Here is a 15,114-nt window from a genome sequence, read left to right as displayed (position 1 = left end):
AGCACACTGATTACAATCACGAGAAACATATGAAATGCTAATAGGTGTAAAATGCGCAAACTCCTTGCAGATGACTCCTCTCGGTGCCTGATCAAACTTGTCCCAAGTGAGGGCAATCACAGGCTTTGATGAATCAGTTTCAACTGCAACTCAAGAAATTCCAAAGTCCATCGCCACCTTCAACGCAGCTAAACGTCCGTGTCGGTCGATCACCAGTTCAACAAATACAAAGCTATACGTGTGAGAACTTTTAATTAGTGAAGTTTTCTTTGCGAAAATAGTAAAATTCCTAGTACTATTTTAAAATATATATTTATACGGTGACACTTATATGGGTATGCTCGACAATAGAGTTTCTCTGTTAAATTGCTATATATTGTGTATGTCATATTACATAGCAGAAAATTAAGGAAGAAGTTCATATTACACCCCTGAACTCCTTCGAGAGTCCAAGTTTCAACCCCAAAGTCTAAAACCGTTCAACCGACACCCCCAAACTTATAAAACCGTGCAAATGACCGACACCCCCCCTCCAATCCGGTTTTTTGGTTTTCGTGGCTGAGTGGTGGGCCTAGAGAAGACTGGGGCCCGCCTGTCATATAAGAGATAGGGAGAGGGAGCCGGACAGAAGGCCGGGGTTTGGCGTCCGGGGGCCGAGCGCCTGGCGCCGCTCACCGGGGCTTGCCGGCGTCCATGGGGACGGAGCTCCCGGCCACGGTTTCGTGAACAGAGGGCACCGGACAGAAGAGGACGGCGAGGAGAATCTATCCCGAGGCTTTCGGGCGTAATCTGGAGAGTGGAGAGGTGCCACCCACGGGCGCCATGGAGCTCCGTGGCGAGCTCGATTGGAGCGACGGGATTGGAAGAAGAGTGGGGGCGGAGGTGGAGGAGGTTGGGGAGGTGCTCCACGTCGAAGGAATCGGACCGGAGTGGCCTAGGGAGGACGAATTTCTTGCCCCATGCCCGCGCGGTGAAGAACGTGCAAGAACAGACTGTTGTTCTTTGTGCATGGAGGAGAGGAGGAAGAAAGGGATGAGCTCGGTCGGTCGAACTGCATCCAATCGCCGTGCTGGTTGGACGCGACGAGCACGAGCGCGACGAAGGCTCCAGCCTCGCGCGCGCGTCGTCGAGTCTCTGCGCCGCCGCGTCTGCCGACGCCGCCTCGTCGTGCGCGCGTCATCGAGGCCCTGCGCCGCCGCGTCCGCGGGTGCCGTCTCATCACGTGCGTCATCGAGGCCCTACGCCGCCGCATCCGTCGTAGGGAGCAGGGGAGGGCGCCGCCGTCCGGGCCGAGAACGGCCGACCTCGAGGCAGCCGTGGTGGTCCGCCTCGCCATGGTGGCCCGCCGCACTGGCGCACGTGCCTGTCCAAGCCAGCCCCGCGCGCGACCCCGCCGGAGCAGTCACCCCAAGCGACACCGAGCGCAAGCTGCGCCGGCCTCCTCTGTTCCGGCCACCGCGCGCTGCTCCATCAAATCCGCCATGCTCCGGCCACCTCGCGTCGATTCCTCCCGCTACGAGCTACCCTGCCACCTCCGCCCTCTTCCCCAACTATCAGTCCGGTTGCTCCTTACCCGCAGCATCGTTCCGCTGGCGGCCCGAGCCGCCATGGCTGTCCCAAGGACCTCCGCCGTGAGCCCCCTTCCCGGCAACTCCTCCTACGCGCGCAACGCTCCGCCCGCAGGGCCGCTAGGGAGAGAGGGAGGAGGATCCGGTCGCCGCCGCCGTGGCCGTGCCCGCCCGCCGGGCGGGATCTGGGAGGAGGGGGCGAGCCGGAGCCGTGCTCGCCCGCCGCGCCGCGCCCATGGAGGTCCGCGCCCACGCCCGCGCCGCTCCACCGCCCGACGAGCAGGGGTCCGCGCCGCACAGCCGCCTGCTCAAGTTCGCCGCGCTTGCCGACGGCAACCGGTGCTGGGCGCACGGCGAGCCTCTGAGCTCGGCCCCGTGTTCGCGCTGCCGGCGAGCCTGCCGCCGGTGAGCTCGGCCCCGTGCTCGCGCCCGAAACCAGTCTGGTATGGGATGAGGGGGTTGGATGTCCGGTTTTAGGAGATGGGGGATGTCAAGTAGACAGTTTCATAGATGAGGGTTGAAATTTAGACTTTGCAGAGAGTTTAGGGAGGTAATATAGACTTCTTCCGAAAATTAATGATCTACGCCGGGACCCAACAAATGTGACATCTACACTAAGCCAGCCAGCCCAGCCTAAGCCTCCTTATACGTGGTCGTAGCTTGGTGTGGCGACACAATCTAGTGAAGTTTAAATATTTCTAATTTGCAAACAACAAAGTAAGATGAAGATAAAATGTGTTGTTGGAATCCTCATTAGCTGTGTCAGCTTCAATAGTTTGGGGATATATGCCCAAGCGACACCTCAATGCCAACAACACGTTTATTTTTATCTGCATCCGACATTCTAATGCTAGAATTTTCGTTTAGATAAATCTTGCATTGTTAGGGTCACTAGTGCCCATAAATGAGTTCCACGTAATCAGATCTCAGCCATACAAAACTTCTCCATCCGCGCCGTAATGGGATCCTATCCTCATATATCGATTCATCGTTTTTATTCGACGTACTCGGTCCAGATTGACCATCCATGCTGACTGGAGCTCCATAACATCCATCATTGGGCAAGGTTATACAAGAACAGAAGCCCCTACCAATAGGGGTGTAGCCAGCATGGGGGTAGGGGGACCTACTCTATGTTGTCCATTGGAGCCCCCCAAGTCTCACCCTTTAGAAATTTTGGCATGGTGAAGAGGACAAAGAAGGAGAAGAGAGGAAGAAGAAGAAAAAGAGAGAAGAGAGGAGGAGAAAAATGAGTCCCCCCTTTGGTTCAAGTTATGGCTCCGCCTCTGATTGCCAAGGTGTCTAATACACAAAAAAAATGACTTAACTTCACGGGTGACCGTCAGCGTACCACAATCTGTTGGCGTCTTGACAAATATATAGCGGAAATATGTGAACTTTTGCACCACTTAAAGATTATACTTGCGATATTTTTTTAACTATAATCACAACATTAAAAGCATTTTTTGAAAAAATAATAGAACAATTATATTAAAAATGTGCAACATGCAACTATATCCAGAATAAATTTATGCAACATTCTAAAAGCAATTGTTGCAACATCATCTCAAACATATTGAAAATGACCACTGCAACATTACACATCGATTCATGGAACAACATTAAAGCAACTATTGTAGCATGAATAATCAACTAAAATGCTCACTACAATATTATTAATCAACTCTTGCTGCAACATTATGGTATGTCTATCGCCAAAAAAAAACCGACATAAGAAGTCCATCGCAACATCCATCATACTTATTAAAACAAAATTACGTGCAAAAAATTTCCACATCAACATTGGTGCACTGGGTGAGAGCGTCCGATTTTTGTTTTGACATCAGACATCCTAATGCTAGCATTTCCGTTTCGATAAATCTTGTTTGGGTCACCGCTGGTCATAAATTAGTCCCACGTAACCAGATTCCAGTCATACAAAATTGATATCCTCATAGATCAATTCATTAGGTGTACTCGGTCCAGACTAACCGCTCCCACATCTCTCGCGAGCACCCCTTCGTCTCTGCCCTCTGCCGTCCCACATCCTGGCTCGAGCGCCTGGTTTTTGTACCACGATCTGAACTCTCGCTCACCTCGCTACTCCTATAGCCTCCTCTACCCGCTACCGTCAACATCGATATCTCACCCAGCAGTTGCGAGGCACCATCAAGTGCAAAACAGACAGGCAACTTCCGCCCGCCGATGCAGTGGCAGATCTAGAAATGGATTAGGGGGGGGGGGGGGCTGATTTTCTTTTTTCTCTCCCTTATTCCCTTTTTTTCTCATTTTTTCTCAAAAAATGGAGAGAGGCTCAAGGGGAGGCTCTATTTTATGGGGTCGGGGGGCTGGTGCCTCCTAGACCCACAGCTAGCTCCGCCTTTGCGCCAGTAGACACCCTACGGAGATTGATGCTTTGCCATAGACGTCTACTGCAATTTGGATCGAATCCTCCTCACTTCTGGTATAACCAGATCACAGATTGGAGGTGAAGGATTTTGATTCCATGATTTTGTTGGATCATGGAGAAAAGCCAAAGGAGAGAACACATCTCGTATTGGAAATATGGTAGAATTTTTCACCTTTTGCTCAGAAAATTCTTCTGCATTAGGTGATATTCAGCGCAGATTTGCTCCGTCTTCTTCAAAACTTTCTTTGCTAGAGTCTACAGTCTGCACAGACGTGAAGGCCAAAGGACACTGCTCTGTTAATCAATACCGTTACGTCTTGTGCAACCAAACAAACTAGGGGATTAAATCAATACCGTTACGTCTTGTGCAACCAAACAAAGCAGGGGATCAGTGATCCCTCCACCAATCACCCTGCAATCCATTTTCCATACCGTTTACGGTACCAGTGTGTGAACCAAACAGTGGTACCAGTGTGTGAACCAAACAGTATCTTGACCGGTGTGTTTTTACTTTCCTTCTATGGTAACCTTCATTGTTTTTTTTTGTTTATGTTTGGATCCGTGTACTGTCTGTGGAAGTGGAATCCATATTTGGCTAATGCAATGCCTTAGAGGATTTGCACCAGAATATGCAAGTTCCAGACCACTTCCTTTATCTTATAGGTTCAAAATATTTACAAGAAAAAAGAACTGCGAATGTTGTTCAGAATGCAATGCAGAACTCGAGCATCCAAATACAACCGAATTAGAAGGGAAATTTTTTTTTTGCAAACTACTTGTCCTGCTCAGATGTAGGCTCATTGGCAGCACTTCCAATGTTCTCCCAAAATTTCTCGTCTCCATCCACCAGGAATCAACAAGTTAGACTAATCATCTTGTGATGGTAACCCAGTCATGAAAGTTGATAATGCCTTCAGTTCTGAACTTATGGTGAATTCATATCCTCAAAAGCCATTTTTGGCGCTGCTACACCCACATCATCAAGTTGGGTTTAGGGGTTTGTCTGCTGAATGGCCTTCTCCGCACGGATAATCTTTACACAAACACAAAGGTGAAAATGAGACATCAAGAAAATATATCAAAGTGGCTATTTAATCTATGTACCTCATGAGCATAGGTTTATGCAACCAGAAATTTTGTTCTAGCTTTACATATTTTAGTGAGCCATATCACACACAATAACTGAATTTAAGGTTATGATTGCTATATGAACACAGGGGCTAAGAATTTGCATACAAATTTGCCGGGCACGGAGTTCTTGTAGATAATGAGCGCATCCCCTGCCTGGAGACCATGTGTCTTCACAAATTCACCTGACAAAGAGAATTGAAATGGTTCAATCTATCAATTTCTGGATTGCCAGTAGTCCACAAAGCATTTGAAACAGTATCCAAATTCCACACTAAAGCTGTGAAGCATACCTGCAGCTTCCAGAATATACATTCTGCTTTTGTTGTTTGGCCAGAATCTGGAATGACATAGAGTAAGTATCAGGGTGCATTTGAATTTAGCGACACGAAGGTGCATCAGTTTTTGCATACTGTGCCTATTATGATGCAATGAACCCAGAACTCTGTGCCAACTGCTTTTCCTGACCTCCAAATTTAATAACATGAACCGATTTATACGATGCCTTCAACTTCCCAGTCTTTTTCAGGAAAGAAGTTATGATGTCTGGGTAAGATGCAGCATCTAAAAGATATCATACCTATACTTAAATTTCCATGTGACAGGAAGCACCATGTCATCCATCTGCAGTATCAGAGGATCACCTTGCACCAATGGTGGAAGACTAGCCTCAGCATCCTTCTGCAAAAGATTAAGACAGTTACATCATGCGGCATAGTTGACAGTGCCATAATTCTCCCAGAATACAAAGGACAGATAATTTAAAGCGGACAGAATATACCTTGGGAAGCACAATTCGCCCGACATTTGCAACATCGCTCTTTGTCAACTCTTTGCGCAAAACGACTTGGTACTCTCCAGAGTTGAACTTCTGAAAGGCATATGTGCCCCATGCGCACAGTGGCACAAGAAGGAAAATAACTCGTCAATTGCGGGACAAGTATTCTTTTATGGTAACATTACATACCAAATGCAGATTCGTCGCAGGAGAAGAATACATATCACGTCACGCACCGTGGTGCAGCTTTCATGACTAGGCTTCGACTCAGGGATAGTGGCAGCTGTGTCATGATGGACTTCCTCACTGTTTATAGTGTCCATTTCGTCACTGTTTCTAACCACTGTAGGCAAATCCTGCGTGTCAAGCATCAGAGCAGCAGTAAAAAATCAGGCAGGGTCATGAAAATAATGAAATTTGTCATAACCACGAAGATTGATATCGTTACCTCTGAATTCTCAGCTTCTTTGGCAGGTAGAGATGCTTCCATGGCAGACATGTGGGCGCATATGTTTGGTCCAAGGGACATTGTAGTGAAAGAGTCAAACCCAAGGCTGGATGCAGAACCTGCTGTTTCCATAGAATATGTAGAACCTAGTTGAGGTGGCATCATGAAAGAGTGTCAGATTGGTTCAGCACTAGAGGGTAATAATTCGGATATGCTGACTATTTTGGTTCCGATACATGTATCTATCGTACAACCACAGACAATAATATAATGGTATAGAACTAAAGTTCCAGCCTACATGCTTGTGATAGTTAGAAGGACATGACATAATAATAAATAAACAGAAGAAAGGGGGCAAAAAACAGAATCAGTAACTGCAGCGAGCTAAACCTAATTATCTATGTGTGTGATGTTGAAAGGAATGAAAGTATATGGCTGGTCTGGCTTTGTTTGTTTGTTCCCGAATATGAAAGGATTGCATACCTGGATCCTTGTGCGGTGGGATGTGAGTATGGCGCAGTGGGTGGGGGTTCTCCTCATGTGGTGCAGGATAAGAAGAGTAGGGCACGGCGTTCTTGTTAAGCATGTAATGGGACCATAGCGCGTAAGACTGGGAGAGGTTGTAAGGGACGGGTGGTGCGTTGGTGGTAGCAGGGGCTGGCTGCGCGGAAACAGACGCGAAGGCACTGCTGCTGGAATCGCTCCAGTCGGCAAGCCCTCTTGGGTGCTGAGAGTGGGGAGCAGCATTGTGCGTGGAGGCGGCTGTATCAGCTGCTGGCCCTGGCCCTGCAAATACATAGATAGGGGTGAGAAAGTAGTAATAAGAAGCATGCTGAAGGCAGGCAGGCAGGTACACAATACATTTACATAGTAGATTGAGCAAGCCATGGAATGAATTCAGTGGAGCAGGCTTGGAATTTGTTTGCTTGCTGCTATTCTGCTAGTGCTAGTGCTAGGGGTGAGTTGGCAGGTTCATTTCGGAGTACTACAAGCCAATACAATACGATACAATAATAATCGGTTGTCCTCCCTCCCAGGGTTGAATGAATAAATAAATAATGATAGTGTATATTTTGGTGGTGTACTAGATAGATAGAATGCAGCGAAGAGAGATCCTGTGAGCAGCAGTACTAAGTTAAGTATGTAGCCCGCGGAATTGGTGCCCTAATCCTTTTTCTAATCCATCCCATCCCCATCCGGCATCCGGTTGGGAAGGAATAAGAAGAGAAGGAGAGACTTACCGGCGGCGGGTGGTCCTTGGTGTAGCGGGACGTGGAAGGGGAGGGGAAAGTGGTGCAGGCCCTGGGCGGGGTTCTGCACCGCGGCGAGGAGCGCCTGGTACTGGTGGTGGGGGTGGGCGCCGCCGCGTCCGTCGCCGTCGGGACCCCCCATCTGCCCCATTCCTGCGATGCGTCGGCCGAACTCGAAGGGGGGAGCCGCCGCCGCCGCGGGCGAGGGTGGGGAAGGAAATGGCTTGGTGGATGGGGGAATGGATGGATGTGGTCGCTGAGGCGGCAGGCCAGCAGTCACGAGATGAACGAGCTGCTGCCTGCTCTTGGTTTTGGGATGGTTCCTCTCCTCTCCTCTCCTCTCTTCCTACGCCCACGGTGGGGGGATTTGCTTGGGCTCCCACCCCTCCCCCTCCGTGTTGTTTCGGAAGGAAGGCAGGGCCCTCTCCCTCTCTCTCTCTTCTCCCTCCCCACCAGGGTTTCTAAATCCGATCGGTCCGGTCAAACCGCCGCCCTCCAGTAGCGGTTTACCGGATCAGTTTGACCGGAAACCGGTAGAAACCGGTTGAATTCAAATCTAAATTCAAAATCGCATGTGCAACCGGTTCTGATCGGTATACCGGCCGGTTCCGGTAGCGGTTTACCGGACCGGTTTGACCGGAAACCGGTAGAAACCGGTTGAATTCAAATCCAAATTCAAAATCGCATGTGCAACCGGTTCTGACCGGTATACCGGCCGGTTTGACCGGTTTACCGGCCGGGATGATCGGTTTGAGAATTTTTTTATTTTTTTGAATTTTGAATTGGGGCCGGTAGACTGGTTTAACCGGTTTACCGGTCAATATAATCGGTTTGGGAATTTTTATTTTTTTAAATTCAAATTTAAATTTTAAATTTGGGCCGGTTTGATACCGGCCCAAACGGTAATTGACCGGACCGGTTTCCCACCGCTTTCGTTAACCCTGCTCCCCACCACGCCGGCCGCACGCACCTGCTGTGCTGCAGCGCTCGTGCAGCAGCAGGACCTCACAGCCCGCGGGTGGTCCTGCCTTTCCCCGTATTTCTCTACATACTACAAGGCAAATACAAACACAAATTACACAAGCACTTTTTTCACCATCACAAGAGAAAGCCAATCATCAATCCTCAGCACTTGATTTCTCCCCCCAATTCCTAGCACTATCTGAATATTCTTCCTAGCACTATCTGTTGGAATTGATCTCCAACGGCCAGATCCAAAGATCTGGCCAATCCCTTGATTTGCGCCCTGATCGGGGGCGTTCAGCCAAACATGGCTGGTGGGCCCCCGTCGCCCGCGCTATAAAGAATAGGGAGAGGGCCCGGGGCACGGTATTCCAAGTTCACCGCCGCCACAACCCTCTCCCACAGTCCCTACCGATCTAGGGTTAGCGCGAGGCCGACGGGAAGCTCCGCCACCGCAACCACGACGTCCTCTTCCGCCAACCCCGTCATCGGCCAGTGCCGGTGGAGGCCTGAAGGACGCCGGGACTTGCGTCGTCCACTGCCGCCGCCGGATCAGCGCCTCGAAGAGCTGGACTTCCTCACCTCCATCCTCGGCTCCATCGACGCAATGGCGCCCACCGGCAATGGCTCCTCTGCATCCACTCTCATGGATGGTCTGTGTCTCTCATCCACCTATCTCTCTTTCTCTGTCTCTCTCTTGTACTAGACCTAGAATGAATCACTTGATATTATACCTAGAACTTGTACCCCAGTACTCGATTCGTACACTAGATGTGATCCTAGTCTAGAAACAGAGAAGATTAGAATCTATCATTGGTATCATTCGCCGATCTAGTTGTAGATCGAGGTTTTTGGGTTTCGTTTTACTCAGATCTATGCTCAGAAAGTAGAAGGAGATGAAAGAAATCGAGTTTCGATCTCGAATCGAACAAGAACAGTAGAACCCTAACCCTAGACCCAAGAAAAACTCACCTGCAGAATCAAGAACCCGACCGGGGGGGGGGACTTACCTCCTCGGCCGCCGTCGGCTCGCCCGCGTAAGGTGCAGAACCGGCCGCCGCCGCTCGACGCCGCGCATCCGCGCGCGGGGCCGCGTCCGCCAAGCAGAACCGGCACACGGCCCGTGCACCACCACCAGTCCGCTCGACGGCGGCGTGCTCCCACTCGATTGAGCGCGCGCGCCGGCGAGGGGACCGGCGGGGGGCGCCGCCGTGCTGCCGACTTCCCCGGGCCGCCATGGCCGCCGCTCGCTTGCTCGGGCGTGAGAAACGGGGGGAAGGAATAGAATGGCGCTAGGGTTTCCGGGAGATCCGGCCGGCCGCGGCCTTTTGTTCCGCTGAGGGCGTTTCCCAGCCGTCGGATTTGATCCGACGGTCTGGGGGCGGTCGCCGGCCAAGCAGGCCAGAAGCAGCCCAAGAGGGCGTTTCCCAGCCGTTTCGGCGGCCCGGCCGTCGGCTGCTGGGCTGCGGGCCCAGGCGCGGGGGAGCGGCCGCGCGGAAACGGGCCGTGGGCCGTTTTTCCGTCTGGGGCCGCATGAACATTTCCAGAATTCGCTTTTTCTTTTATTTCAGAAGCATTTTGAATATGAATTTGAATGAATTTGCTTAGAATTTGATCTCTGTAAATAAATGCGCCAACGTGTATTATTTTTAGAGCAGAAATTTACAAGAATTATGCTTCTGAATATTTAGAATTTTACATGTTTCCGCTGCAAAGAATTTATTTTGTCTCTATGTTAATTTGAACCAACGAGATAATTGATATATAGGCCTATAGAATTTATTTCTCAGAATTTTCAGTATATTATAATGTTCTAATTTCTGACCAAAGTTGATATTGCAATATTATAATTTTGTTCAGAATTTTGTATACATTATATCTTTTTCTGCCCAACGGTGATTTAGATTTAATGTACAGATTATTGCATGTTTTAATTTTGACCAACGTTAAATTGATACATGCATTTATTGTTGTCCTCACAAATTTTGAATTCAAATTTCAGGCTCCAATGCTATGACTTATGTGAATGCCATTCCTGAACTGGATGGCAACAACTATGGGAAATGGTACCAGAAATTGGAGATAGCTCTTGCGATGGCCAATATAGATTTGGCCATCACAACGCCAGCTCCACAAGAACCAGAAAAGCCCGTAAGGGCACAGAATGAAGAAGTTGCTGCTTGGGCTATCCGAGAGAAGAATTATGACTCTGCTATGACCAGATATGATGCTGACAAGACACGTTGGAATGATTCCAACCGCAAGTGTCTTATGGTCATGAAGGGTTCCACTTCAGATGCCATCAAGATGGCGATCCCAGATTGTGACACCGCTTCAGAATATTTAGCAAAGGTGAAGAGTCAGTTTACTGGTTCTTCCAAGGCTTATGCTGCCATTCTTGCTGAGCAGCTTATCACCAAGAAATACACTGGCGGTGGCATCAGAGAACATATCTTAGAAATGAGCCACATGGCCAACAAGCTTAAGACAATGGACATGCCTTTGCCAGAAAAGTTCATTGTTCAGCTGGTCTTCAAGTCCCTACCAAAGGCGTTTGAGGCATTTCATGTCAACTATAACGCTTTTCCAGAAGATTGGGGTATTGACAAGCTGATTGGCATGTGTGTTCAAGAAGAAGATCGCCTTAAGAACTCCAATGGTGGTGAGCTTGCTTTTCAAGTTCAACACAAGAAAAAGAATTTTCAGAATAAGAACTTCCAGAATAACAAGAGACCTTTCCCACCAGGCAAGAATCAGCATGAGAGTGGTCCTTCCAGACCACCTCCACAGAAAGACTGGGAAAATTTTCCAGTTGAACAAGACCAGTGCCTGAAGTGCAAAAAGAGAGGGCACTACAAGAGGGACTGCCCAGAATTCCTGAAAGAGTTGTTAAGAAAGGGTGAGGACACCATTACTTTTGTAGATGAATCCCTGTATTTAAGTTATGACAAATCCACTTGGTGGATTGATTCTGGTGCAACTACTCATGTTGCTAATTCTTTACAGGGATCAAGTATGAGGAGGACCCTGCCAAGAGGCGCAAGAAGAATTAAAGTTGCAAACAGTGTAGAAGCTGAAGTCGAAGCCATTGCAGAATTTCATTTAGAATTACATAGTGGCTTTGTACTTTGTTTGAGAGATGTTCTTTATGTACTGTCTTTGCAACGAAACTTAATAAGTGTGTCTAAATTAGATGATTACGCTATTGCTTGTCATTTTGGTGATGGCAAGTGTAAGATACAAGTTAATTCAGAATGTGTTGGTCTTGCCTTCCGACAAGACAAATTATATTTGCTTTCATTATCTGAGAATGTGAATGCAGTATGTTCTGAGAATAAAAATGCCTCCTCATATGAGAATGTTACTAAGAAACGCAAACGAATTGATGCAATTTCGTCGAAATTATGGCACTGTCGTTTCGTTTAGGCCATATTTCGAGGGGGGGAATAGAGCGCTTAGTGACAGCATCAATTCTTCCACCGTTAGAATTTTCAGATTTAGAACAATGTATTGATTGCATTAAAGGAAAATTCGCTAAGAACATAAAGAAAGGTGCCAAACGAAGTGCGGGAATTCTAGAAATAATTCACACAGATATATGTGGACCATTCCCTGTCACTTCTGTAGATGGTTATGTTTCTTTCATAACATTTACAGACGATTACTCGCGTTATGGCTACATTTATCCAATTAAAGAACGATCAGAAGCATTGGATAAATTCAAGATATTCAAAAGCAGAAGTAGAAAACCAACATGATTTAAAGATTAAGATAGTCAGATCCGACCGTGGGGGAGAGTACTACGGTCGACACACCCCCTATGGCCAAGTTCCAGGACCTTTTGCAAGGTTCCTTATAGAAAATGGCATAGTTGCCCAGTATTCTACACCGGGCGAGCCTCAGCAGAACGGAGTAGCAAAAAGAAGAAACCGTACCCTGATGGATATGGTCAGAAGTATGATGAGCTACTCCATGTTACCGATTAATTTGTGGATGGAAGCGTTAAAAACCGCCATTTACATTCTTAATCGGGTGCCAAGTAAATCGGTGCCGAAAACACCGTATGAACTATGGACAGGAAGAGAACCCTCGCTTAATCATTTTCGCGTATGGGGCTGTCTAGCTGAGGCCAAAGTGTTTAATCCGAACATTGGGAAGCTAGATCCCAAGACAGTCAGTTGCCATTTTATTGGCTATCTAGAAAAGTCTAAGGGATATCGCTTTTATTGTCCCGACAGACACACAAAGTTTGTAGAAACAAGACACGCTACCTTCTCAGAAGATCAGATGATCAGGGGGAGCATAGTAGCCAGAAAAATCGACCTTGAGGAGAAGCGGGTATACGTTCCCACTCCGATGATTCAAGAGCCATATTTCTCGTTACCTGTGGTTGTGGCACCAATAGAGCAGGAAACTGCAGTGCCAACACCTGTTGTCAGTCCACCTGACATTGCAGTGCAGGAAACTGCGATGCCACCACCTGTTGTTGGTCCTCCTAGCGTGGCATCAAATGGAAATGAGGACCCTGTTCCTCAGGACCAAATAGAACCCGTTGCCATGGATGAGGGGGAGCAACAACAGCCTCCTGTGCAAGAAATACCAGTCGCAGTGGCCCCGAGAAGGTCACAAAGAACTAGAAAACCAGCTATTTCTAAAGACTATGAAGTCTATCATAGTGAAGAAATACAGAATGAGGGTGATCCCACCTCTTTTGAAGAAGCCATGAAAAGCGCCAATTCATCCAAATGGTTTGCAGCCATGGAAGATGAAATGAGATCCATGAATACCAATAAAGTTTGGGACTTAGAAGAAATTCCCAAAGGAGCCAAAACAGTAGGCTGCAAGTGGGTCTACAAAACAAAATGTGACTCCAAAGGGAACATAGAAAGATATAAAGCGCGGCTCGTGGCAAAAGGCTTCACGCAAAGAGAAGGAATAGATTACAATGAGACCTTCTCTCCGGTCTCATGTAAAGACTCTTTCAGAATAATAATGGCCTTAGTGGCACATTATGATTTAGAATTACATCAGATGGATGTAAAGACGGCATTCCTAAATGGGGATTTGTATGAAGATGTCTACATGGCACAGCCCAAAGGTTTTGTCATGGAAAGCAAAGAAAATTTAGGTTGCCGCTTGAGAAAATCGATTTATGGCTTGAAGCAAGCCTCGAGGCAGTGGTACTTGAAATTTGATGAAACAATTAGAAAGTTTGGATTTAAAGAAAATGAAGAGGACAATTGTATTTATGCGAAGTTCAAGAACGGAAAATTTATTTTCCTCATCTTGTATGTGGATGAAATTCTGCTAGCTAGCAGTGATGTTAATCTACTACTGGAGACAAAGAAATTCTTGTCCTCGAAATTTGATATGAAAGATCTTGGTGAAGCTTCGTTCGTCTTAGGAATTGAGATTCACCGAGATAGAAGAAGAGGGGTTTTAGGATTATCACAGAAAGCATACTTAGAAAAAATATTAAAGAAATACGGTATGCATGCGAGCAAGCCCACACCTGCTCCAATAGTCAAGGGTGACAGTTTCGGGAAACATCAGTGTCCCAAGAACCAATATGAACTCGAGCAAATGAAGACAGTGTCTTATGCTTCAGCTGTCGGAAGTTTACAGTATGCACAAGTGTGCACACGCCCTGACTTAAGTTTCGTTACCGGGGTACTTGGCAGATACCAGAGTAATCCAAGCATAGAGCACTGGAAAATGGTAAAGAAAGCTTTATGCTATGTGAGGGGCACAACTGGCCTCATGCTAATATATAGAAAATCAGAAACTTTGAAAATAGAAGGGTATTCAGATTCAGATTTTGCAGGAGATGCAGATGATAGAAAGTCCACATCTGGATATATCTTCACTCTTGCAAAAGGAGCAATATCGTGGAAAAGCTCCAAACAGTCAGTTACAGCATCCTCCACGATGTATGCTGAATTTGTGGCATGTTATGAGGCCTCGGGGCAGGTCACATGGCTAAAGAAATTCGTACCCGGATTGAAAGTGGTCGACAGCATAGAAAAACCACTGAAATTATACTGCGACAACGAGCCAGCAGTATTCTATGCTCATAACAACAAGTCGAGTGGTGCTGCCAAACACATCGACATCAAGTTTTATGTTGTTAAGGAGCAAGTCCAGGATCAAACTATTTGTCTAGAACATATCAGAACGAACAAGATGTTTGCGGATCCGCTCACAAAAGGCCTACCACCCAATGTGTTCAGAGAACACTTAGCCGGCATGGGTTTAAGGGAAAGCCTATGATTCCTGGACAAAGAGGACCCTAGAATAAGAATCTGTTTCAAACCGGAAAGGTGATTGTGGCTGTTAATCTGACAGTAATAATTGTCATGACGAGGCACGCCCTATACACTGATCTGCGATGGGATGGATAAACTCAGATACAGAACAAGAATAAGAATAATGAGAGATCAATGGGGAGAATGTTGGAATTGATCTCCAACGGCCAGATCCAAAGATCTGGCCAATCCCTTGATTTGCGCCCTGATCGGGGGCGTTCAGCCAAACATGGCTGGTGGGCCCCCGTGGCCCGCACTATAAAG

The 15,114-nt window shown here is 47.5% G+C and overlaps 2 protein-coding genes across 2 annotated transcripts; one reads left to right on the top strand and one right to left on the bottom strand.

Moving 5' to 3' along the window:
• Nucleotides 1-4,606: 4,606 nt before the first annotated feature.
• LOC120711051 (B3 domain-containing protein IDEF1-like) lies at nucleotides 4,607-8,013 on the bottom strand. The gene is made up of 9 exons (XM_039996437.1): nucleotides 7,574-8,013; nucleotides 6,816-7,118; nucleotides 6,333-6,478; nucleotides 6,121-6,240; nucleotides 5,888-5,977; nucleotides 5,687-5,787; nucleotides 5,400-5,446; nucleotides 5,215-5,291; nucleotides 4,607-5,011 (listed from the first exon to the last, which is right to left on the bottom strand). Exons 1-9 carry the CDS (start codon nucleotides 7,731-7,733, stop codon nucleotides 4,970-4,972), a joined length of 1,086 nt encoding a protein of 361 aa, XP_039852371.1. The 5' UTR covers nucleotides 7,734-8,013; the 3' UTR covers nucleotides 4,607-4,969.
• Nucleotides 8,014-10,374: 2,361 nt separating this feature from the next.
• On the top strand, nucleotides 10,375-11,618 carry LOC120711050. Its single transcript, XM_039996436.1, has 3 exons — nucleotides 10,375-11,207; nucleotides 11,292-11,444; nucleotides 11,552-11,618. The coding sequence occupies exons 1-3, from the start codon at nucleotides 10,559-10,561 to the stop codon at nucleotides 11,596-11,598; spliced, it is 849 nt and encodes a 282-aa protein (XP_039852370.1). The 5' UTR covers nucleotides 10,375-10,558; the 3' UTR covers nucleotides 11,599-11,618.
• Nucleotides 11,619-15,114: the final 3,496 nt, after the last annotated feature.

The sequence above is a fragment of the Panicum virgatum genome, chromosome 6K, assembly GCF_016808335.1.
Source record: "Panicum virgatum strain AP13 chromosome 6K, P.virgatum_v5, whole genome shotgun sequence".
Taxonomy (NCBI): Eukaryota; Viridiplantae; Streptophyta; class Magnoliopsida; order Poales; family Poaceae; genus Panicum; species Panicum virgatum.
Note: the sequence above shows the minus strand (reverse complement) of the source record. Positions and strands in the feature narration are given on the sequence as shown.

Bases quoted from the DNA above. Each gene is read 5' to 3' on its own strand.
- LOC120711051 (XM_039996437.1), bottom strand. From the start codon at position 7,733: ATGGGGCAGATGGGGGGTCCCGACGGCGACGGACGCGGCGGCGCCCAC. The intron at 5,788-5,887 runs GTATATTCTGTC...AATCTTTTGCAG, and splicing joins GGCGAATTGTGCTTCCCAAG to AAGGATGCTGAGGCTAGTCT. The intron at 5,292-5,399 runs GTATGCTTCACA...TCTCTTTGTCAG, and splicing joins GTATATTCTGGAAGCTGCAG to GTGAATTTGTGAAGACACAT.
- LOC120711050 (XM_039996436.1), top strand. From the start codon at position 10,559: ATGACTTATGTGAATGCCATTCCTGAACTGGATGGCAACAACTATGGG. The intron at 11,208-11,291 runs GTGAGCTTGCTT...CTTTCCCACCAG, and splicing joins CCTTAAGAACTCCAATGGTG to GCAAGAATCAGCATGAGAGT. The intron at 11,445-11,551 runs GTGAGGACACCA...AATTCTTTACAG, and splicing joins GAAAGAGTTGTTAAGAAAGG to GGATCAAGTATGAGGAGGAC.